This window comes from Scardinius erythrophthalmus (assembly GCF_964197995.2).
Source record: "Scardinius erythrophthalmus genome assembly, chromosome: 11".
Lineage (NCBI taxonomy): Eukaryota > Metazoa > Chordata > Actinopteri > Cypriniformes > Leuciscidae > Scardinius > Scardinius erythrophthalmus.
Genome location: NC_138231.1, coordinates 44,495,236 through 44,520,171, shown reverse-complemented (window position 1 = coordinate 44,520,171; position 24,936 = coordinate 44,495,236). Strand labels below are relative to the sequence as shown.

Sequence of the window (24,936 nt, the reverse complement as noted above, 5' to 3'; positions counted from 1 at the left end):
TTCTGAATAAAAAAATAAATTCATAAAAAAAAAAAAAAAAAATGCGGTTTAGAAATCGCATGTGCTCAAATCGCGATAAATTGCACAGCCCTAGTCAGAACACATTTGGTTCTTCTCAGAGTTTCTTATAAAGAGAATGATTGCCTATGGAGTCGACATGCAGAGATCGAATGGTCTCCTGCTCCTGAACTCTCCGAGAGACTCACCACACTGTGCTGCAGTGCTTCAGTCCACACGGGCCAGTGTTTGTGCAGATCCTCGGACCGCAACAGCTCGTCCAGGACCACCTCCTGTGCAAGAACATCCTCTTCCTCCTGAAGACAAGACATCATAATCAGGTCAGTCGCTTCAACTGCAAGATCACGGAGCAGGGCAAGTTGAAAAGTACAACTTTTTGCAGTTAACTGCAAGTCAAGGAGAAGTTTCATCTCGGGTCATCAGCTGAAGTCACAAATGATATTTGATGAAATCAGAGACTTCTGTCCCTTTATTGACCGCAACAACTACCACTTTGACTCTTTTGACTCTAAAAAAAAATGTTAATGAGATCGTAAACGGAATCCATATGAATTGAGTGGTTTATAGAGCTTAGATTCTCTGCCCGAGCCCGGACTCGACCCGGGCCGATATTTCCCGCCACTGTCCTCGGGCCGGTTCCGGTCGGGCCCTTGATAAAGCACGTCACGTGTCATGCGCAGCGTCGCGTCCACTCGCAGTCTCGCACGCGTGACGCATCACACCTGCTGTGCTTGCTGTACTATTCTGTAGCTTAAGTGCAACATGGAGCTTGAAGCAGAGAAAAAAATTAAAACAGGAGAATTAACTTTGAGCAAGTTTGGAGGAAAATCAGAGGTATGGAAACATTTTAAACTAGTTGTGGGGAGTGACAACATATGTGTTGGCTTTGTCTTGTGCATTAAATGCGGCACGCTCCTCACCTATGACAGCAAAAAAACGGGGACTTCGACGATGAACAGACACATGAAGCAGTCTTGCCATGACAGAAATTATGATAGTAGTCAGCCTCAGCCCTCAATGTCCTCTTTTGTTACTTTTCCGATCCATTCAATTATTTCTGAATAAACAAACGCAGTTTACATGCTTCTTCCTTGTCGCATTCATTAAGATAATTAATAAATGCACGCACAATTATGAACGTGATAAATGTTACAGATATGTTTTACTATGCACAAACAAATGCCTTTCAACTTACATGTGCAAAATTCAGAATTAAATGTGCTGCAATTTGTACAAAAAGAGTCTGTAGTAGCCTATGTGTTTTAGCCATTGAATAAGCACATTTAGTTTCAAGTTTAAGTTTTGTTTTGAAGAAAGCTTTTCTTTAAAGTGAATTTCGTTTAGTATAAATTGTATCTTAATTTTAATACATTTCATCAACCAATTACCTGAATTTAATACATAAAAAGCAATATAGCAGACAATATAATCATGACATGGAGGCGCCGGCGCACCGCGGTCACTTACACCATTTGAAACTCGTAACACGCTGTCACCGAATTTACAAATGCACATCTTGCTTGTTGCTCATACACACATATGTTGAAATAACAATGTTGAAGTAACATTATTAATAAAAATAACGCGTTAAAAAAAATTATGCCGCCGCCCCTGGTTATAATGGCCCACATATTAAAAATGGTCGGGTTTAATCGGGCTCGGGCTCATAATTACAGTGAAAGTGTCGGGCCGGGCCGGGCTCGGACACAACGGGTTCGGGTAGGGTCGGGCTTGATTTGTTGGGCCCGATCTAAGCTCTAGTGGTTTAGTCCAAACAGTGTATAAATAAAGGTTGCTTGACGTAAGCATTTGAAAGCAGATGTCTGTCAGTGAGCGAGTTGTGTATTAAATTTATACTTTATAACAAACTGAATCAAAGCATTTCAAAGGGAATTTTTTTTAAATCCTTGCGGGAGAAACACTGTCGAGCAAGAGCATGTTTCGCTCAGTGAGTGCCCTGTGCAATAAAAGGGACAAAAACATATATAGATGCAAGAATGGCAGAAACTACTCAATTACAAAACCTTAACAGAAAATATATAAATGAAAACAATATGAATAAAAACTAAGTGACTCATTTACACTAAAATAACAGTTATTTTACAGAATTGCACAGTTATGAAATATCTATATACAGAGTGTGACTTAGCGTACATGAGTCACTGACAGATCTAGAATCATCAATAACACATGTACACCGCTAGGAATGAGACCACATCTTGCTCCTTCACAAACCTGTCGAAGCGTGACCCGAGACTCCACAGCGGACACTCACCTGTAATATCTCAGCGGTTCGCTCTAAGGTCGTCTCCACCTCCTCCAGCTCTCGCTGCTCTCTCTGAACCCAGTCGCCCAGAGACACCTCCAGCCTACCCAATACAGGAGGACACGAGTCCTTAAGGCCCATCACAATTAAACATCAGCGTTTGAGAAACACCACGGCCGGCTTACCGCTCAAAAGAATCCCTTCTGAGGTTGTGCAGGTCGAAGGAGTCCCAGAGGAGAGAAGGGTCGCTGGGCTTCTCCTCATCCGTCAGGGTGCTGGACAGGACATTCCCTGCGGGACTCAGCTCCGACTCCTCGAAGCTCGGGTGGGTGTGCTGGAGTCCACGGTCCGTCTGCGTGGGCTGGTCCCGAGGCCGGCCCGAGGGACTGGGGCTCCGCGGGATGGAGGAGCCGGGTGTGATGGTCACCGTATAGGAGCTCTCCAGGTCATCTATCGGGAGGCTCAGCCAGGGGTTTCTGGGTAGTGTGGACGAGCGCTTCACTTTGATCTCCAGGTTCACAGAGTCAGAGGTTATTTTGGGGACGATCTGAATACTGGCCCGCTGTAACCCGAACCCTAGCTCTTCAGGCGGCCCCTCGGAGTCAGACACGCTCACAACATCCTCGTGAATCTGCCTCGACTTGAACGCGGAGTCTCCGTCTCCCAGAAACCTCGGGAGAATGTCCCTCCTGCTCCTGTGATCCAGATGCGTGTTCCCTGCGCCGTCGAAGCCGGAGTCGAAGGAGCTGAGCGAGGGCGGTTTGGCTGCGGCGCCGCGGGGCGAGGCCTGGAGGAGGCAGTCCCCCACAGGAGGCCACCGGGACACATCACACACGCTCTCGCAGCGGGAGACCACGAGCGCCGGCCTTACGAGGCCCGAGTCCGCAGCCAGACTGCAGGCGTGGTGCTGGTCCTCGGGGGAAGTGATGTCAGAGCTGCTGTGGTGACCCTTCAGGTACTCGTACTGCCACTGGAGGGCCAGGTGAAGGTCATGAAGGGGAACCGCACCCGCGGAGGTCAAGAGTCTCCTCAGAGTCATGCATCTGTGGACCGGCATGAACACTGACTCAGATTCACATTCAACAAGCTTGTGCCCGTGATTTTGCCAAGTAGGATGAGTTTCTGGATCAGCACACCGGTCCAGTGGACCCTTTGAAACTACAAATTAGATTCTCATTTCCCTCAGGTCTAATAGCAAAAGAAAGAAAATCCACAATAGCATTTCCATGACTTTCAAAATAGAAAGAAATGGAGAGATTGATTCCATAGGTTAGAAGAAAGATGTCAAATGATATCACACAGCAGTGTTTACTTTACTGTATATTTAACGCCAAGTCACGTAAATTATAGGTTTATAAAATTTACATTAGAAAGAAAATGACAATGAAAGAAAAGTTTGTTCGATTCACAATGTCAATGACATCAGTCTGTGAAAAGGGTCCATAGGCTTGAGAAACCGGCAGGGGTTTAAGGTAAGGCTTAGCGCTGGAATGGTTTATAGGACTATTGGTTAACGACAAATAAAAGACACTGATCCACTGACACATCTTAGCAAAAATCACATTGAGTGCACATGGATGTTTTTAGGGGTGTAACGGTTCTCAATCAAAACCATACCACTCTCCACTTATAGTCCGACACACACTTCATGCGGTTAATGTCAAATCTAACAATGCATCTACAATATGGTCCGTTGGGGGGGACGTAAACATTTCAGCTAATGTATGTTTGAGTGGATGATATGCTCTGCATGAGCTTCACCCGAGTAGTGGTCCAAACACCACAAGACAAAAAAACAAGATATTTTTTTTATATATATAAAATTTACTCACTGCTCTTGACTGAATAGCTTTTTATAACTTATGATTAATCTTTAATTGATACTGTGAAGATTTATACTTTATTACATTTCTGTACCTGAAAACTGCTGTTAGACCTCACTGAAGGACCGTTGATTTTATTTGTAACTTTGCTGTGTTTTGTGCTATTGCTTGTAATTAGATTTGTTTTTCATTTTGTTTATTTATATTTGACAGTAGTCCGTGATTCGAATCGTGTTTAATGTGAACCATTACACCCCTAATGTTTTCAAACAGATCATGCTCAAAACAACGCATAAAGTTCTTGACAACGATAATGTGTTCATGCAGCCAAAGGAAAAGCTGTAGTCATCGAGATGAAAATGAGCTTCCTGTAGACATTTTGCAATTTAAATGTCAACTTGCATATACAATGATTACTTTGTGATTAATTATTAAAATCGTCTTTCTGTGGCCGGTTCTCTTTCAGGTCATAAACGTGATCACAGTTAGACGGCCCGATTGATATTCAGATATCAGGAATCTGCCATTTTGATGATGATTGATCACTACTGTGGCACAGAAGTGAGGGTAACTGTAGACCAGCATTAAGAGCTCAAGGCTGCATGCCCACAATGCACTGCCAAACCAATCATGTGTAAGTGTGTCTGAACTAAAGGTGTGAGGCGCACCTGTGCGAGAGCTGCGTGCCGGCCTGCTGAAGGCTGGGCTCAGTCATGCTGTGGGCGAGCCGGGCCAGCGCCACCAGCTCCGGCACCTCTGGGCAGGGGTTGCTCCTGAGGAAGGCCTGGACCGCCGGTCTCCCTGCGGACGACCCGCTCTCGCCCTGAGCCTCGCAGTGCTCTCGCCACAGCAGCTCCTGCAGGAGGCTCTCGCCCAGCACCCGCTCGCACCAGCTCTGGCACTGAGAAGCAGAGACACACATTTAGATGAGGATCCAGACAGTGATTCGACACAGTGTTGGGTCTCAGTTTAAATAATCATCCTCAAGAGTCTGCTGAAAACCACTGCTGTACGAGTAAAGGCCCTTGCACACTGCCTCCGACACGGTCGTCCATCATAAAATAATTCGGATCAGGTTCGATTTTCTGCGTTTTCCGCATCCGTAGCTCAAGCGTTTTGAATGGTGTTTTGACAATTCAGAGCCACCGAATCACGAATACGAAAAAAATGCATGCGAAAATTTCGTACTCATTGTGCAAGGACCTTAACACGTTTAACTTAGTTTGGGTCACGTCTGCACCACTCCGTTATAAAAAATACAATAAAACCCAATTCTGATTTTGATTAAAATCTTTAAAAATCTGGTTTGCCATTCATGTTTTAAGGGATGCACAATTTACAATAAGCATTATTCTAAAAATAAAATGGTCTCAGTTAACAGTAAAAAAAATAAAAAAAATAAAAAAAAATAAAAAAAAATTACCAAATCAAATTGTGCAAATTGTCACACAGCCCTTAACATCAGCGCTTTCACCCTTCAGAAGTTGCTACCCCTGTGTAAACCTGCTGATGGCGAGCGGTCACGTACCCGGTCCCGGGCGTGATGGAAGTCCGCCGCGCTCCTCAGGGTCCGGTCCAGCCGCTGGACGGTAGAGCACAGGTCCTGCTTCCACCGCTCCAGCTCCTCCAGCCACGGCCGCGCAGGGCTCCGCTCCGCCTCGGGGACCGTCTCCGCCAGCGTGTGCATGACGTCCTCCGCGCGCCGGACCAGCGCCTGATCACAGGGGAACGGGACAGACATGAGCTCAGCCTGACCGCAGCAGAGGGGCGATGGACTCGCTTCAGTCTCAGTGGGACGGGGTTGAGAAGCCCAAACACAAACACACAACCCTCATTACACAGATCTGACCGGCTGTGACTGCAGTTACACACTCAAACACGGAGGTTCTGGAAACTCACTGCATCTGCCTGTTACACACTGGCATCTAACTCAATACATCAGATATTGATGTCAAATCTCAAAGAGGTCATGAAATGCATTCAGATATTTATATCATGTTTTTGGAGATTAGCTCAAGTTTTTTGCACAAAAAAAGCATTTAAATATTTGTAAAAATGTTCATTTTCTATCAAACTTGTTCTTTCAGAAACACCAGTAAACGGTCACAGTACTGTATCCTCCACAGCAAGTGTGAGTGTGTTCTGTAATAAAAATGTTCAGTAGAGAAATGTGCAATGATGGTAAAAACGAAGTGATACTTTTAAATATTAATTTACCCACCAGTAGGAGGCAGTAAGTCCCTGTGTTTATGATTCATTGCGTCAAGAACACTTGTGTTCGCTCTGTGTGTGTGTGTGAGAGAGATGTACCATGGCATGAGTGTAGACGGACGCCTCAAACTGCAGCAGGAGCTCTTCAGCGGTGTGTGTGTCCTCAGCCACTTCAGTCCTGTACGCCTGCAGCTTCTGCCTGTGCAGCGCCAGCATCTGCTCCTGGATCTGACACACACACACACGCTGACCGGTTATACCCATCAGTCCTCAGATCAACAATGATGTGTGTGTGTGTGTTCCTGACCTGTCGAGCCTCTCTCTGCAGACGCAGCATCTGTAGCTGGACCTGCGCTCTGGAGAACACCCGAGTCCACAGCAGCTCCACCTTCTGCACCGCTGACCTGATCCTGACACACACACACACACCTCTAACACATCTGCACACGCGTCTCTGGAGATCTGAATGAACACACACACGTACCGGTTGTAGTTGCGCAGCATCTCTAGAGCGGTGTGTGTGAAGAGGACAGTTCCAGCCATGGCCTGAAAGCAGGGATCCTTCTCCGGGAAACGCAGCTTCTCCAGCAAACACTCACAGTGCTTCAACAGGTCATCTAGACCAAGATCCCTAAACACACACACACAAACACACACACAGAACAGTCTGCTGTAAGATCTCCAGTAGGATCATCAGTGTTGAGCGAGTGAGCAGGTCTGTGGGTTCCTCATGTAGACGAACACATCTGACTATTTGACTACTACTACTACGCCATTAAAACCCCGGGCTGAAAACGGGTCCCACTGCGGCCCTGCTTCATACTGTCAGAAGCTCATACTGAAGCACACTGGTCTCCTCATGATCCACTGCTGCATCAGAGAGAGATGCGTCTTCTGTCTTGTGTTTGTCGTGTGCTGTAGACAGCAGCGCTGATTATAAAGGGTTGTGTTTGTCGTGTGCTGTAGACAGCAGCGCTGATTATAATGGTAGTGTTCGTCGTGTGCTGTAGACAGCAGCGCTGATTATAATGGTAGTGTTCGTCGTGTGCTGTAGACAGCAGCGCTGATTGTAATGGTAGTGTTCGTCGTGTGCTGTAGACAGCAGCGCTGATTATAATGGGTTGTGTTTGTTGTGTGCTGTAGACAGCAGCGCTGATTATAATGGTAGTGTTCGTCGTGTGCTGTAGACAGCAGCGCTGATTATAATGGTAGTGTTCGTCGTGTGCTGTAGACAGCAGCGCTGATTATAATGGGTTGTGTTTGTTGTGTGCTGTAGACAGCAGCGCTGATTATAATGGTAGTGTTCGTCGTGTGCTGTAGACAGCAGCGCTGATTATAATGGTAGTGTTCGTCGTGTGCTGTAGACAGCAGCGCTGATTATAAAGGGTTGTGTTTGTCGTGTGCTGTAGACAGCAGCGCTGATTATAATGGTAGTGTTCGTCGTGTGCTGTAGACAGCAGCGCTGATTATAAAGGGTTGTGTTTGTCGTGTGCTGTAGACAGCAGCGCTGATTATAATGGTAGTGTTCGTCGTGTGCTGTAGACAGCAGCGCTGATTATAATGGTAGTGTTCGTCGTGTGCTGTAGACAGCAGCGCTGATTATAAAGGGTTGTGTTTGTCGTGTGCTGTAGACAGCAGCGCTGATTATAATGGTAGTGTTCGTCGTGTGCTGTAGACAGCAGCGCTGATTATAATGGTAGTGTTCGTCGTGTGCTGTAGACAGCAGCGCTGATTATAATGGTAGTGTTCGTCGTGTGCTGTAGACAGCAGCGCTGATTGTAATGGTTGTGTTCGTCGTGTGCTGTAGACAGCAGCGCTGATTATAATGGTAGTGTTCGTCGTGTGCTGTAGACAGCAGCGCTGATTATAATGGTAGTGTTCGTCGTGTGCTGTAGACAGCAGCGCTGATTGTAATGGTTGTGTTCGTCGTGTGCTGTAGACAGCAGCGCTGATTATAATGGTAGTGTTCGTCGTGTGCTGTAGACAGCAGCGCTGATTATAATGGTAGTGTTCGTCGTGTGCTGTAGACAGCAGCGCTGATTATAATGGTAGTGTTCGTCGTGTGCTGTAGACAGCAGCGCTGATTATAATGGTTGTGTTCGTCGTGTGCTGTAGACAGCAGCGCTGATTATAATGGTAGTGTTCGTCGTGTGCTGTAGACAGCAGCGCTGATTATAATGGTAGTGTTCGTCGTGTGCTGTAGACAGCAGCGCTGATTATAAAGGGTTGTGTTTGTCGTGTGCTGTAGACAGCAGCGCTGATTATAATGGTAGTGTTTGTCGTGTGCTGTAGACAGCAGCGCTGATTATAAAGGGTTGTGTTTGTCGTGTGCTGTAGACAGCAGCGCTGATTATAAAGGGTTGTGTTTGTCGTGTGCTGTAGACAGCAGCGCTGATTATAATGGTAGTGTTCGTCGTGTGCTGTAGACAGCAGCGCTGATTATAATGGTAGTGTTCGTCGTGTGCTGTAGACAGCAGCGCTGATTGTAATGGTAGTGTTCGTCGTGTGCTGTAGACAGCAGCGCTGATTATAATGGGTTGTGTTTGTTGTGTGCTGTAGACAGCAGCGCTGATTATAATGGTAGTGTTCGTCGTGTGCTGTAGACAGCAGCGCTGATTATAATGGTAGTGTTCGTCGTGTGCTGTAGACAGCAGCGCTGATTATAATGGGTTGTGTTTGTTGTGTGCTGTAGACAGCAGCGCTGATTATAATGGTAGTGTTCGTCGTGTGCTGTAGACAGCAGCGCTGATTATAATGGTAGTGTTCGTCGTGTGCTGTAGACAGCAGCGCTGATTATAAAGGGTTGTGTTTGTCGTGTGCTGTAGACAGCAGCGCTGATTATAATGGTAGTGTTCGTCGTGTGCTGTAGACAGCAGCGCTGATTATAAAGGGTTGTGTTTGTCGTGTGCTGTAGACAGCAGCGCTGATTATAATGGTAGTGTTCGTCGTGTGCTGTAGACAGCAGCGCTGATTATAATGGTAGTGTTCGTCGTGTGCTGTAGACAGCAGCGCTGATTATAAAGGGTTGTGTTTGTCGTGTGCTGTAGACAGCAGCGCTGATTATAATGGTAGTGTTCGTCGTGTGCTGTAGACAGCAGCGCTGATTATAATGGTAGTGTTCGTCGTGTGCTGTAGACAGCAGCGCTGATTATAATGGTAGTGTTCGTCGTGTGCTGTAGACAGCAGCGCTGATTGTAATGGTTGTGTTCGTCGTGTGCTGTAGACAGCAGCGCTGATTATAATGGTAGTGTTCGTCGTGTGCTGTAGACAGCAGCGCTGATTATAATGGTAGTGTTCGTCGTGTGCTGTAGACAGCAGCGCTGATTGTAATGGTTGTGTTCGTCGTGTGCTGTAGACAGCAGCGCTGATTATAATGGTAGTGTTCGTCGTGTGCTGTAGACAGCAGCGCTGATTATAATGGTAGTGTTCGTCGTGTGCTGTAGACAGCAGCGCTGATTATAATGGTAGTGTTCGTCGTGTGCTGTAGACAGCAGCGCTGATTATAGTGGTAGTGTTCGTCGTGTGCTGTAGACAGCAGCGCTGATTATAATGGTAGTGTTCGTCGTGTGCTGTAGACAGCAGCGCTGATTATAATGGTTGTGTTCGTCGTGTGCTGTAGACAGCAGCGCTGATTATAATGGTAGTGTTCGTCGTGTGCTGTAGACAGCAGCGCTGATTATAATGGTAGTGTTCGTCGTGTGCTGTAGACAGCAGCGCTGATTATAAAGGGTTGTGTTTGTCGTGTGCTGTAGACAGCAGCGCTGATTATAATGGTAGTGTTTGTCGTGTGCTGTAGACAGCAGCGCTGATTATAAAGGGTTGTGTTTGTCGTGTGCTGTAGACAGCAGCGCTGATTATAAAGGGTTGTGTTTGTCGTGTGCTGTAGACAGCAGCGCTGATTATAATGGTAGTGTTCGTCGTGTGCTGTAGACAGCAGCGCTGATTATAATGGTAGTGTTCGTCGTGTGCTGTAGACAGCAGCGCTGATTATAATGGTAGTGTTCGTCGTGTGCTGTAGACAGCAGCGCTGATTATAAAGGGTTGTGTTTGTCGTGTGCTGTAGACAGCAGCGCTGATTATAATGGTAGTGTTCGTCGTGTGCTGTAGACAGCAGCGCTGATTGTAATGGTAGTGTTCGTCGTGTGCTGTAGACAGCAGCGCTGATTATAATGGTAGTGTTCGTCGTGTGCTGTAGACAGCAGCGCTGATTATAATGGGTTGTGTTTGTTGTGTGCTGTAGACAGCAGCGCTGATTATAATGGTAGTGTTCGTCGTGTGCTGTAGACAGCAGCGCTGATTATAATGGTAGTGTTCGTCGTGTGCTGTAGACAGCAGCGCTGATTATAATGGGTTGTGTTTGTCGTGTGCTGTAGACAGCAGCGCTGATTATAATGGTTGTGTTCGTCGTGTGCTGTAGACAGCAGCGCTGATTATAATGGTAGTGTTCGTCGTGTGCTGAAGACAGCAGCGCTGATTATAATGGATTGTGTTTGTCGTGTGCTGTAGACAGCAGCGCTGATTATAATGGGTTGTGTTTGTCGTGTGCTGTAGACAGCAGCGCTGATTATAATGGATTGTGTTTGTCGTGTGCTGTAGACAGCAGCGCTGATTATAATGGGTTGTGTTTGTCGTGTGCTGTAGACAGCAGCGCTGATTATAATGGTTGTGTTCGTCGTGTGCTGTAGACAGCAGCGCTGATTATAATGGTTGTGTTCGTCGTGTGCTGTAGACAGCAGCGCTGATTATAATGGGTTGTGTTTGTCGTGTGTTGTAGACAGCAGCGCTGATTATAATGGGTTGTGCTCGTCGTGTGCTGTAGACAGCAGCGCTGATTATAATGGGTTGTGTTCGTCGTGTGCTGTAGACAGCAGCGCTGATTATAATGGGTTGTGTTCGTCGTGTGCTGTAGACAGCAGCGCTGATTATAATGGGTTGTGTTCGTCGTGTGCTGTAGACAGCAGCGCTGATTATAATGGGTTGTGTTCGTCGTGTGCTGTAGACAGCAGCGCTAATTATAATGGTAGTGTTCGTCGTGTGCTGTAGACACACGTGATGCAGTGCTGGCCCGACTGTGCGAGTGAATGCTCCGTCATGTGCGACTCCTGAACGAGAGTGTGGTTTCGACGCTTGCCTTGAGCAACACATTCAGAGAGACGGAGAGAGAGAAGATGCGGCGCCGCTGAACACTCGTGCGGTTTGTGAAATTGCGTCTTGGAGAAAGTTTTAAAATGATAGATTTGATTTTATAATCTGTGTGGATTCTTTTAGGCTACTCATACAATCAACATGCTAACGTGAATCGGGAGTTTCCGCATTATAAGTGTTAGACCTGCGGGAATTATTCAAATACTACAGAAGTAGCTTCCCTTAGGTACTGGATCGTCATCAGAGGCGGACATGCCGCTCACGCTCAGACAGGGGTTGTGCGCGCTAGGGAACGTAAGGGCACCATACGTCCTCGCGTCGGTATATCATTGGTATCGCGATATGACACTCACGTACAAATGTATCCTGGTGTGGATACCACACACACCCACACAAACCTCCTCAGCTGCTGGAAGCGGGCCTGGTTCAGCGAGCAGAAGTCTCTGAGCCGCTCGAGATCATCAGGAACGGGGAGCTTGGAGAGCGACTGAAGAGTGGAGATGCAGGAGGGCAGTCTGTTCACCACCAGCAGGAACTCCTGGACAAACACGTCCATCTCCTGCACACACACACAGGTCTAAAATTCTCTTTTTAATGCAATTTTTTCAGAGATTTGTTTATCATTTATTTCATTCAACTTTAAAATGATTAGATTTGATCAATAAATAAATTATTTCAGCACATTCCTCACATTCTTTCAACTTATTCAAAATAACTCCAAAATAACTCATTCATGCATAACCCTTTTAATTCAGCTCTAAATGTCTTACACTGGGTGTACTTTGGAGATCCAGAGTTCTCTCGAGAGCAGAAGTTGATTTGCTCAGCGAGTTACTCTGGTGTCGAGTAATGATGCTCATTAACTATTCCCCTCGATCTGAACGGCACCAATCACAGCGGGTTATCTGATATAGGCGGGCCAGAGGCGAGATAAAGATAACGACAGCGCTGTGACGTCGAAGTCATTAGTAAACATTGCAAGATGGCTCTGGATGAACACCAGTTGTTTGAAATGGCTTTGGCCGCTACAATAAACGAGTTAGACTTGGCTTTTTATCTAAAACATGAAACAGAAGATGGAAGGGCGTTATGGCTGTTTCGCCGACCGGATACAGCGAGAGTCTAATCTACCAGTTAGCTCCGCTGGTAGCTAAGCGTATGGGGTTTATTGTTGTGATTGGTCATAGCATTGTCCAACTGCGTACAGTGAGATCTTCAAATGCATGCTTGGTGCCGCCCCTCGAGCTGGCCGAGATCATTAGTCGACGCCAGACCATTAATCTTCCAGATTTGGGTCTGGATTTCCAGACCACATTGGGTGTCTTGTGGAAAAAAACAACCAAAAAAAACCATCATATGATATGATATTTCATGACTCTTGCCACTAGATGGCCATATAACTCTATAGTCAAGTCAGCTTCATTTATACAGCGCTTTCAACAACACAGTGTTTCAAAGCAGCTTTACAGAGACGGCAGGAAATAATGCAACAAAGTTTGTGTCTAGAAGCAAATAGCATCTCAGTCCAGCTTAAGTTCAGTGACGGTTCATTTTTGTAGTTAAAAATGCATTTGTATTATATTATATTATATTATATTATATTATATTATATTATATTATATTATATTATATTATATTTATTTATGCACTGGAGAAAACCGTGATGTCATCGTCCGGCTCAGTTCCTGGTCGTATTTCTTACTCCATTGCTGATTGGAATAGCAGACGACTGATACCGCACGCACCGCAACAGAAGGGGGCTCAAATTAAATGCAGCATGAACTCAACCAATCAGCATGTCCAGCGCCCAAGCCCCACCCCTGAAAGCTCCTGAACTTTGTAAAAGTACTACCTCGCGAGCAGGAGTTTCTGAGGGGGAAAATGTTCACCCGAACTTCATCTAGACCCTGCGGTGTAAACACACCGAGATCTGGGGAAGTTCAATAATATTGTTGAATGTTAAGTTAAATATTAAATTAAATGTCCCCAACTAAGCAAGCCAAAAGCCAATGGCGACAAAGGTGGGAAAAGGCGACCGTGAAGGAACCAAAACTCCATCAGTGACAGAATGGAGAACCTTGGGAGAACCCAGACTCAGTCGCTCAGTTCTCCTCTGGACAACAAGCGCACAGTGAATGATTAAGGCAGCACTACAGGTCAGAAGTAAGACTGGATCAGAACATTCAGAATATCATCCAGGTTCATCTGGTTGAAGATCCGGTCCTCCATCTGGTCTGGATACGGCCCGGATCCTGCTGACTACATGTGCTGTGGCCGTGTCTAGGAGCAGGTCTTCCATCTGATCTCTATATGGAGTAAACGAGCTGTTCCGCTGGGTCCTAAAGTCAGTTATCTTCAGTGTGCATTCAGATACACATGTAGACATCATAAAATCATTTCTGAGGTAAAGTTGAGCATTTTTAGTTTGAATTGAACACTTTTAGGGTTTTCTATGTGTACTGAAGCATTCCATTCATTCCTAAGGGGTCTAATTGATCTGCGAGGGAAGGATTTGTTACTTTAAAACTTCAACCACAAAACGAATCCATTCAATTTATTTTGTGTGTATTCGTGGTTCAAGTGCAACAAAAGTCCTTTGAAAACAGAAACGCTCTCGATTAACCCTAAACATGTGGGCTCAGGTCAAACAGAGGCTCAGATAAGCCTGTATATCAGATCTATAGATCTAGGCGTGATCAAACCCTGAAGAGAGAGCGCGGCGAGGACAAGCACGGGAGACTGTGTGTGTGTGTGTGTGTGTGTGTGTGTGTGTGTGTGTGTGTGTGTGTCTTTCACTTGCTAATGACTTCAGATGATTGTCCTCTGAAGCTTCTCCAGGGCGACACACAATAGAGCGGATCATGATGAATACACTGAAACGCATCTGAGTCACACACACACATTAAACATGCACATAGTGAACAGTGCCGAAGCCGTGAGGGTCTGGGGAAAGTGAAGCGTGCGTCAGCGGTGTTATCTAAGGCCATCGAGCCGATCATGAGACCTGCAGTGGCGTGACTGATCTATCCTGAGCCAGAGAATCAGACATGACCAACACACACAGTTCTGCAGCTTCGGATCTGAAAAGGCTGGAGGGACGAGCACAGGCTATCACATGAATTCAGATATCAGGCCTCATCGTCCTATACACACACGCACACGTTTATGATGGTGGGGTCTTTCATTAGTCTTAATATCATTGATGATCTTCTGATTATAATCGTAAAAACAACGCCACACAAACCTTTCTGTATGCAAACAATTGTATAAGAAATGCAGTACAGGTTCCTAACACACACACACACACACACACACACACACACACACACACACGTACCTTGACGAAGGCCGCCCAGCTCTGATGGCAGTATATGAGGTATCCCCCCAGACTGGACGGTAACTGGCTTCTGTCGATGTAGTTGGACAGCTCAAAAACCTCCTTGAGGAAAATGTGCTGTTCACATGCAGGAACACAGAGACATCAGAGTTAACCAACCACTGCCACACACACACACACACACACACAGCTCTCACATCAGTGCTGGAGACGATGATTCAGATTCACAAGATCTCAAATATCGATTCATCTGGTAAAAGTTCAGGTACATATTGACATTTAAATAAACTCGCATCTAAAATGCTTAATTCTCCCTCAATAAAGTGTTTTTATTAAAGAACAGTGTCTTCAGAAACCAAGGTTAGTTCATACATCAAAGCTTGTGTCTGTGATGAGCAGAAGCAGTGTGTGTGTGTGTGTGTGTGTGTGTGTGTGTGTGTGTACTCTGAAGAGGACGGGCCTACAGTAACACACGTGTCTGTGTGTGAAGGTGAAAGGTCAGGGGTCAGACAGAACTCACTCTGAACAGGACGGGCCTACAGTAACAGCAGTGTGTGTGTGTGTGTGTGTGTGTGTGTGTGTGTCTCACTCTGAACAGGACGGGCCGGCGCTGCTTGGACCCGCCGGAGCTCAGCAGTTTCTCCAGCTGCTTCTGCACGGCTCTCTTCTTGGGCTGAACGATGTACACCGAGTGGATGATCCTCCGGTCACACTGCAACACACACACACGTCAGTCAGGCGCGCCGCATCACTGTCCCTGTGGCCCGCTCCCACTGCTGAGAGTCCCGTGTGCAGGACGAGATCAGACATGTGACCCACAGCATCATGTGATCCTCAGCCTCAACGCCAGGGAAACTACACACACTCAGAGGACGAGCTCACACACACACACTCACAGGAAGACATACACTCAGCACTTGTATCCCCCTCTGATAAACCAGTGTCCCGGCGGGTGAAGTGGCCTGAGCTCCAGTAACGCTGCATGTTAAGTCTTGGCACATGAAGACGCATCACGCCGGGTTTGACGTCAATGATGGAAACACTCTTCAGATGAGCTTTCACAAGACTCGTTCACAGTCATGTTTTAAACCAATCACAGCCGCCACGGTCATGTGACACACAGAACTCAGCGCCGCCCTGCTGGCAGACACAGGAACTACACCTGCTCTCAGTCAGCTGCTGTCTTCACTTCACTGCCAGCGACACTCCTTCACTACAGTAGATGTAGTGCAGTTATAGTAAAGATGTGTCCTGACTCTAATAAAGCGTAAAGTCTTCAGGATTACTCGAGCATTATGTCGCTAAAACCAAAGCAGACACAGCAGCAGGGTCCGTGCACTTGGCGGCCAACGGATTTTCGTTTTGAAAGGGAAAAAAAACAAAAAACGGCCGGTTTCCCAATTACCCATTAGTAAACAGAAAAACGAAAAACAACCCATTATTCGTTTTTTGTTTTGATATTAAAAAACGGAAAACGAAAAACAATCTCGTTATCCTTGTGTTATAGAAGGAAACCGGAAATCGATTTAATGCGTGTATCATTCGTTTGGTTGTTTTTTATTAAATATTGAAAGTAGAAAAATGAGAAAATGGTTCCTTTTTCGATTTTTCATTTTTTCAAAAAAAACGAAAAACAAGAATTCAGCTTCATTTTTCATTTTTCGTTCTGATGTAGAATTAATAAACAGCTTGAATATTCGATTTCTACACGTGGGCGGGAATGAAACGCCCCTTTCCTCTGATTTGTCAGCCGAAGATCAAACCGTCCCGTCATCAGTTCCTCCTCAGCTCTGCACTGCAGGATAAGAGTCCTCCGTTGTGTGGATTCTTAACGCGTTTACTGCAACTTTTTCATATTTTTCCCCATCAACCAGACTAACGCTCGTCTCGACACAACCCGCACTGGGGAATAGACTAGACAGGGCTTTCCTCTGTGTAGACCAGAGTTCTCAGGTGCCAGGGGGTTTGCTATTTTCCTATTTTCCGAACTGTAAAGTCACTTTTTTTTTTTATCATGAACCACGCTGTGTTTTATTCCTAAGTGACTATCTAATGCATTTTACGTCAAATAATCTAAATGTTGACTTTCAAACAGTAAACACTCATATTGAGGGGGGGGTCAATAATCTCCGTTAATAATCTGTTACACAGAACTTTATTATATTAAATATTAATCAAAAATGATTCACACCTTCACAAAATCCAAAAATTCAGTGTAAGAGTAAAAAATGACAACATTATTTATAGTAAGTTTATTTGATTCACAGCTTATTAAGAGTTTTGACCTCGACAACCCAACTGCATTTACCGCAAACAGTCTAAACTAAAAGATTGTTTTGATTGAATCGGTTCAAAGGAGTCATTAGTTCGCGAATCGGACGTGTCATTAGCGGACTTGTAGGCATTGTGTGATTATCCCGGCAGTTAGGACATCGCACAAGATTTGTCAACACAGAAAACATTTCATCATTGGATAGGTTTAGTTTAGTTTATTGAAAGTGTTTTTCATGTCAGCTGAATGGACAGAACGCCTTTCAGAGAAGATAAGACAATGTCTTTTTTTTTTTTTAGCACAACACCCAGCAGTAATTCAGGAAAAAAATACCCGAATGCTTCATGTGAAACTTCGGTCTTCCGATATTTTACCATCGTGTCAATTCTCAATTAATTTTGATTAATATGCGCGAGGGAGCGAGAGAGAGCAAGACAGTTTGAAGATGGTGAGGGCGCGCGCCACCGGGCCTCTCTCTCTGCTCATTCTTTCAGTAATATGCGCCCTATCGCAAGCGCTGCAGTCATGTACATCACTCACCGATCAAATAAGGCTTTGGCGAGACAAAAAAAAAAAAATCGCTTGAGAGAGACGCGTGAGTGACAGAGAGACGGAGGGAGAGCAGGGAAAGGAGATGCAGCTGAATGAATACGCTGCGTGTTTTAAATAACGTTTTTTTTTTTGGTAACGAAACGCAATATGTGGCGGCCGGTGTTGATTCTGTGGCGCACCGCCACGAATTAGTCTGTGTGGGAAACACTGCACTTCCTGCTGCACAGGTGAAGAGATGTAGTAATGGTAGTAATGGAGGAGTAATGAAATGTAGTAATGATAATGGAGATGGAGGCGTGATATGGAGTAATGATATGGAGGCGGCGTAATATGGAGGCGGCGTAATATGGAGGCGGCGTAATATGGAGGCGGCGTAATATGGAGGCGGCGTAATATGGAGGCGGCGTAATATGGAGGCGGCGTAATATGGAGGCGGCGTGATATGGAGGCGGCGTAATATGGAGGCGGCGTAATATGGAGGCGGCGTGATATGGAGGCGGCGTAATATGGAGGCGGCGTAATATGGAGGCGGCGTAATATGGAGGCGGCGTAATATGGAGGCGGCGTAATATGGAGGCGGCGTAATATGGAGGCGGCGTAATATGGAGGCGGCGTAATATGGAGGCGGCGTAATATGGAGGCGGCGTAATATGGAGGCGGCGTAATATGGAGGCGGCGTAATATGGAGGCGGCGTAATATGGAGGAGGCGTGATATGGAGGCGGCGTAATATGGAGGCGGCGTAATATGGAGGCGGCGTAATATGGAGACGTGATATGGAGGAGGCGTAATATGGAGGCGGCGTAATATGGAGGAGGCGTAATATGGAGACGTGATATGGAGGCGGCGGCGGCGTAATATGGAGGCGGCGTAATATGGAGGCGGCGTAATATGGAGGCGGCGTAATATGGAGGCGGCGTAATATGGAGGCGGCGTAATATGGAGGCGGCGTAATATGGAGGCGGCGTAATATGGAGGCGGCGTAATATGGAGGAGGCGTGATATGGAGGAGGCGTGATATGGAGGAGGCGTAATATGGAGGCGGCGTAATATGGAGGCGGCGTAATATGGAGACGTGATATGGAGGAGGCGTAATATGGAGGCGGCGTAATATGGAGGAGGCGTAATATGGAGACGTGATATGGAGGCGGCGGCGGCGTAATATGGAGGCGGCGTAATATGGAGGCGGCGTAATATGGAGGCGGCGTAATATGGAGGCGGCGTAATATGGAGGCGGCGTAATATGGAGGAGGCGTAATATGGAGGAGGCGTAATATGGAGGAGGCGTAATATGGAGGAGGCGTAATATGGAGGAGTAATGAAGGAGATGGAGTAATGATGGACAGATGGAGTGGATGAGTAATGATAATGGAGTAATGATGGACAGATGGACAGATGGAGGAGTAATGATGGACAGATGGAGGAGTAATGATGGACAGATGGAGTGGTGGAGGAGGATTCAGGGAGGAGGAGTGATGGAGGAGTGATGAGGAGGAGTGATGACAGATGGAGTGATGGAGGAGGAGTGATGGAGGAGGAGTGATGGAGGAGGAGTGATGGAGGAGGAGTGATGGAGGAGGAGTGATGGAAGAGTAATGGAGGAGTAATGATGGACAGATGGAGTGGTGGAGGAGGATTTCAGGGAGGAGGAGTGATGGAGGAGTGATGAGGAGAAGTGATGGAGGAGGAGTGATGGAGGAGGAGTGATGGAGGAGGAGTGATGCTGGAGGAGGAGTAATGATGGAGGAGGAGTAATGGAGGAGTAATGATGGACAGGAGGAGTGATGGAGGAGGAGTGATGGAGGAGGAGTGATGGAGGAGGAGTGATGGAGGAGGAGTGATGGAGGAGGAGTGATGGAGGAGGAGTGATGGACAGGAGGAGTGATGGAGGAGGAGTGATGGAGGAGGAGTGATGGAGGAGGAGTGATGGAGGAGGAGTGATGGAAGAGTAATGGAGGAGTAATGATGGACAGATGGAGTGGTGGAGGAGGATTCAGGGAGGAGGAGTGATGGAGGAGTATTGAGGAGGAGTGATGACAGATGGAGTGATGGAGGAGGAGTGATGGAGGAGGAGTGATGGAGGAGTAATGATGAACAGGAGGAGTGATGGAGGAGGAGTGATGGAGGAGGAGTGATGGAAGAGTAATGGAGGAGTAATGATGGACAGGAGGAGTGATGGAGGAGGAGTGATGGAGGAGGAGTGATGGAGGAGGAGTGATGACAGATGGAGTGATGGAGGAGTGATGACAGATGGAGTGATGGAGGAGTGATGACAGATGGAGTGATGGAGGAGTAATGATGGAGGAGGAGTGATGGAGGACAGATGGAGTGACGACAGATGGAGTGATGGAAGAGTAATGGAGGAGTAATGATGGACAGATGGAGTGATGGAAGAGGAGTGATGGAGGAGGAGTGATGACAGATGGAGTGATGGAGGAGTGATGACAGATGGAGTGATGACAGATGGAGTGATGACAGATGGAGTGATGACAGATGAAGTGATGACAGATGAAGTGATGACAGATGGAGTGATGGAGGAGTAATGATGGAGGAGTGATGACAGATGGAGTGATGACAGATGGAGTGATGGAGGAGTAATGATGGAGGAGGAGTGATGACAGATGGAGTGATGGAAGAGTAATGGAGGAGTAATGATGGACAGATGGAGTGATGACAGATGAAGTGATGACAGATGGAGTGATGGAGGAGTAATGATGGAGGAGTGATGACAGATGGAGTGATGACAGATGGAGTGATGGAGGAGTAATGATGGAGGAGGAGTGATGACAGATGGAGTGATGGAAGAGTAATGGAGGAGTAATGATGGACAGATGGAGTGATGGAAGAGGAGTGATGACAGATGGAGTGATGGAGGAGTAATGATGGACAGATGGAGGAGTAATGATGGACAGATGGAGGAGTAATGATGGACAGATGGAGTGATGGAGGAGGAGTCATGGAGGAGGAGTCATGGAGGAGGAGTCATGGAGGAGGAGTCATGGAGGAGGAGTGATGACAGATGGAGTGATGACAGATGGAGTGATGGAGGAGTGATGACAGATGGAGTGATGGAGGAGTAATGATGGAGGAGGAGTGATGACAGATGGAGTGATGGAGGAGTAATGATGGAGGAGTAATGATGGAGGAGTAATGATGGAGGAGTAATGATGGAGGAGTAATGATGGAGGAGTGATGACAGATGGAGTGATGACAGATGGAGTGATGGAGGAGTAATGATGGAGGAGTGATGACAGATGGAGTGATGACAGATGGAGTGATGACAGATGGAGTGATGGAGGAGTAATGGAGGAGTAATGATGGACAGATGGAGTGATGGAGGAGTAATGATGGACAGATGGAGTGATGGAGGAGTAATGATGGAAGAGGAGTGATGACAGATGGAGTGATGGAGGAGTAAAGATAAAGGAGCATGGAGGAGATGGAGTAATGATGGAGGAGAGTAATGATGGACAGATGGAGTGATGGAGGAGTAATGATGGAAGAGGAGTGATGACAGATGGAGTGATGGAGGAGTAAAGATAAAGGAGCATGGAGGAGATGGAGTAGTAATGATGGAGGAGAGTAATGATGGAGGAGAGTAATGATGGACAGATGGAGTGATGGAGTAATGATGGTGTAGTGATAGTGTAGTGTTGAATACCTCCAGCAGCAGAAGAGTCTCAGTGATGAAGCGAGTGATGGCGAGATCAGCTCGTCTCAGATCAACCGCCACAGACAGCAGACCACCCTCACCCCGGATACTGCACACACACACACACACACACACACACACACACACACACACAGTCATGTGGTTTTAAGGGCAAGTTCACCAAAAATAAAGACACTGAAACAAGAGGTCGAGGAAGGAAGTCCGAGCTGCTTCACGTCACACAATAGAAGCATGTAGTGATCATGAAGACCAGCAGCAGCTCTCAGTTATAATAACTCATATGTGCAGCTCTGCTGGGATATATCACTATTATATTATCGCTCTAACCTGATAAATGCAACAATAAGTCATGAATATATTAAGACTCTAAACACTTTCACCATGATGACGTATGACTCTTCTGTGGAACATAAAGTATGTCATTCTGAAGAAGGTTGCGCCCATGTCAGCTGAAAGCATCTGAAGCATGTGTTCCACAGAAGACACAGTCCTACAGGTCTGAGCCACACACACATTAAACACCACTGACACACACTACACACACACACACGTTAAACACCACTGACACACACACTACACACACACATTAAACACCACTGACACACACACACAAACACTCTAAACACCACTGACACACACACACAAACACACTAAACACCACTGACACACACACACAAACACACTAAACACCACTGACACACACACACACACATTAAACACCACTGACACACACTACACACACACACGTTAAACACCACTGACACACACACTACACACACACATTAAACACCGACACACACACAAACACTCTAAACACCACTGACACACACTACACACACACATTAAACACCACTGACACACACACAAACACTCTAAACACCACTGACACACACACACACATTAAACACCACTGACACACACACAAACACACTAAACACCACTGACACACACACACTACACACACACGTTAAACACCACTGACACACACACTACACACACACATTAAACACCACTGACACACACACACACACACAAACACACTAAACACCACTGACACACACACACACATTAAACACCACTGACACACACACTACACACACACACACACACACACAAACACTCTAAACACCACTGACACACACACACACATTAAACACCACTGACACACACACAAACACACTAAACACCACTGACACACACACACTACACACACACGTTAAACACCACTGACACACACACTACACACACACATTAAACACCACTGACACACACACACACACACAAACACACTAAACACCACTGACACACACACACACATTAAACACCACTGACACACACACAAACCCTCTAAACACCACTGACACACACACATTAAACACCACTGACACACACACAAACACACTAAACACCACTGACACACACACACTACACACACACGTTAAACACCACTGACACACACACTACACACACACATTAAACACCACTGACACACACACACAAACACACTAAACACCACTGACACACACACACACACACTAAACACTACTGACACACACACACACACACACACTAAACACCACTGACACACACTACACACACACACACACACACGTTAAACACCACTGACACACACTACACACACACACGTTAAACACCACTGACACACACACTACACACACACATTAAACACCACTGACACACACACACACAAACACACTAAACACCACTGACACACACACACACATTAAACACCACTGACACACACACTACACACACACACACACACACATTAAACACCACTGACACACACTACACACACTATCAGAGAACACACTAAACGGGACAGATGCTGCATTAGAAGTGTATGATGCTGTTGTGGAGCTCAGAGTGATTCACCACACATCTGTGTTTATGGATAAGAGCAGCTTGGACATTCTTCAAAACATCTCTTCTGTTCCACACCAGGAGAGTCACACACACACACACACACACGTCAGGATCACACCAGGTTCACCTGGTTCCTGTGTGTGTGTGTGTGTGTGTGTGTGTGTGTGTGTGTGTTACCTGTGCAGACAGTAGTGGTGTATGAAGTGTGTGTGTGTGTGTGTGTGTGTGTGTGTGTGTGTGTGTGTGTGTGTGTGTGTGTGTGTGTGTGTGTGTGTGTGTGTGTGTGTTACCTGTGCAGGTGCAGACAGTAGTGTATGAAAAGTGTGTGTGTGTGTGTGTTGTGTAGACAGTAGTGTATGAAAAGTGTGTGTGTGCTTTTTTACCTGTGCAGGCACAGACAGTAGTCTATGAAGTGTGTGTGTGTGTGTGTGTGTGTGTGTGTGTGTGTGTGTGTGTGTGTGTGTGTGTGTGTGTGTGTGTGTTACCTGTGCAGGCGCAGACAGTAGTGTATGAAGTGTGTGTGTGTGTGTGTGTTACCTGTGTAGGCGCAGACAGTAGTGTATGAAGTGTGTGTGTGTGTGTGTGTGTGTGTGTGTGTGTGTGTGTGTGTGTGTGTGTGTGTGTTACCCGTGCAGGCGCAGACAGTAGTGTATGAAGTGTGTGTGTGTGTGTGTGTGTGTGTGTGTGTGTGTGTGTGTTACCTGTGCAGGCGCAGACAGTAGTGTATGAAGTGTGTGTGTGTGTGTGTGTGTGTGTGTGTGTGTTACCTGTGCAGGCGCAGACAGTAGTGTATGAAGTGAGACACCTCCTCTCTGCTCAGCTCTGAGAGTTTACACTGCGCCTCAGCGGGGAACAGGACCAGAGGACAGCCGTGCTGGTCAAACACACCTGCACACACACACTGGTGAGACACACACTCGGTCACACACACACACAGATGATCCGGCGGCTCTTACCGGGGAACACGACCGCGCCAGAGTTCAGCACGTGCTCTGAGGGACGGGACGGGGATGAAGGACCCAGGACCCCTGAAACACACACACACACACACACACACACACACACTGAAGCCCATCTCCACAACACAGGGGAGAAACACGCGTTTGCAAAACAGTTATGACAAAAAGGTGAAGTTATGACATACCCAAGTCATGTTTATGAGATGAAGTCAAATTCACAAAAAATGTAAATTGACAAAGTCAATTATCACATAAAAAGCCATAGTTATCTACTTTTTAATAACTTGGAATGTCATAATGTCAACTTTCACATAATTTCAACTTCTTATGTGATCATTTTGACTCTTTAAATCCAATAATTATGACTTAGTATGTCATACTTCTGAGTTTTGGCTTATGTCATCACCATTATTGACCAAAGTATGATTTAGATTATGGTGTTCTACATAACTCTCTCTCTCCTGGTGTTAGAGGCTCATCTTCACTCGAGCAGAAACACCGCGGAGCGACACACACCAACACACACACTCATTACACGGTCTGATATACGGCGACCCGAGGAGAGAGCGGTACAGTCACGGCTGATCAGCTCGACAGACTCGAACACAAGCACTTGTGGCTCACCTGCACCTGCGCGCGCGCCGCTCATCTTCAGCGCGTCACGCTCTCTCATCTGACGCCCGTGTTTGCACACACACTCCTCCGGGAACTTTATAACACACTGCTCCTGCAGCGCGACAGAGAGAGAGTAAGAGCCGGAGTCGGTGCGGGAGTGTCCGCCATGTTAAGTCCAT

General features: G+C 46.4%; 1 protein-coding gene across 1 annotated transcript in view; it reads right to left on the bottom strand.

The window, feature by feature from the left end:
* Positions 1-24,936, bottom strand: part of LOC308698736 (uncharacterized protein) — a gene marked incomplete at its 3' end in the record, with an annotated part of 27,479 nt that extends 2,543 nt beyond the window's left edge. The window contains exons 1-15 of the mRNA XM_081378995.1: positions 24,767-24,936; positions 24,140-24,211; positions 23,951-24,071; positions 21,285-21,384; positions 15,390-15,512; positions 14,801-14,917; positions 11,862-12,022; positions 6,803-6,949; positions 6,626-6,728; positions 6,418-6,546; positions 5,636-5,821; positions 4,776-5,008; positions 2,470-3,327; positions 2,294-2,387; positions 207-314 (exon numbers count right to left, since the gene is read on the bottom strand). Of these exons, the coding sequence (XP_081235121.1) occupies positions 207-314; positions 2,294-2,387; positions 2,470-3,327; positions 4,776-5,008; positions 5,636-5,821; positions 6,418-6,546; positions 6,626-6,728; positions 6,803-6,949; positions 11,862-12,022; positions 14,801-14,917; positions 15,390-15,512; positions 21,285-21,384; positions 23,951-24,071; positions 24,140-24,211; positions 24,767-24,815 (2,601 nt within the window). The 5' untranslated portion in view covers positions 24,816-24,936. The remainder of the gene's footprint in view (positions 1-206; positions 315-2,293; positions 2,388-2,469; positions 3,328-4,775; positions 5,009-5,635; positions 5,822-6,417; positions 6,547-6,625; positions 6,729-6,802; positions 6,950-11,861; positions 12,023-14,800; positions 14,918-15,389; positions 15,513-21,284; positions 21,385-23,950; positions 24,072-24,139; positions 24,212-24,766) is intronic.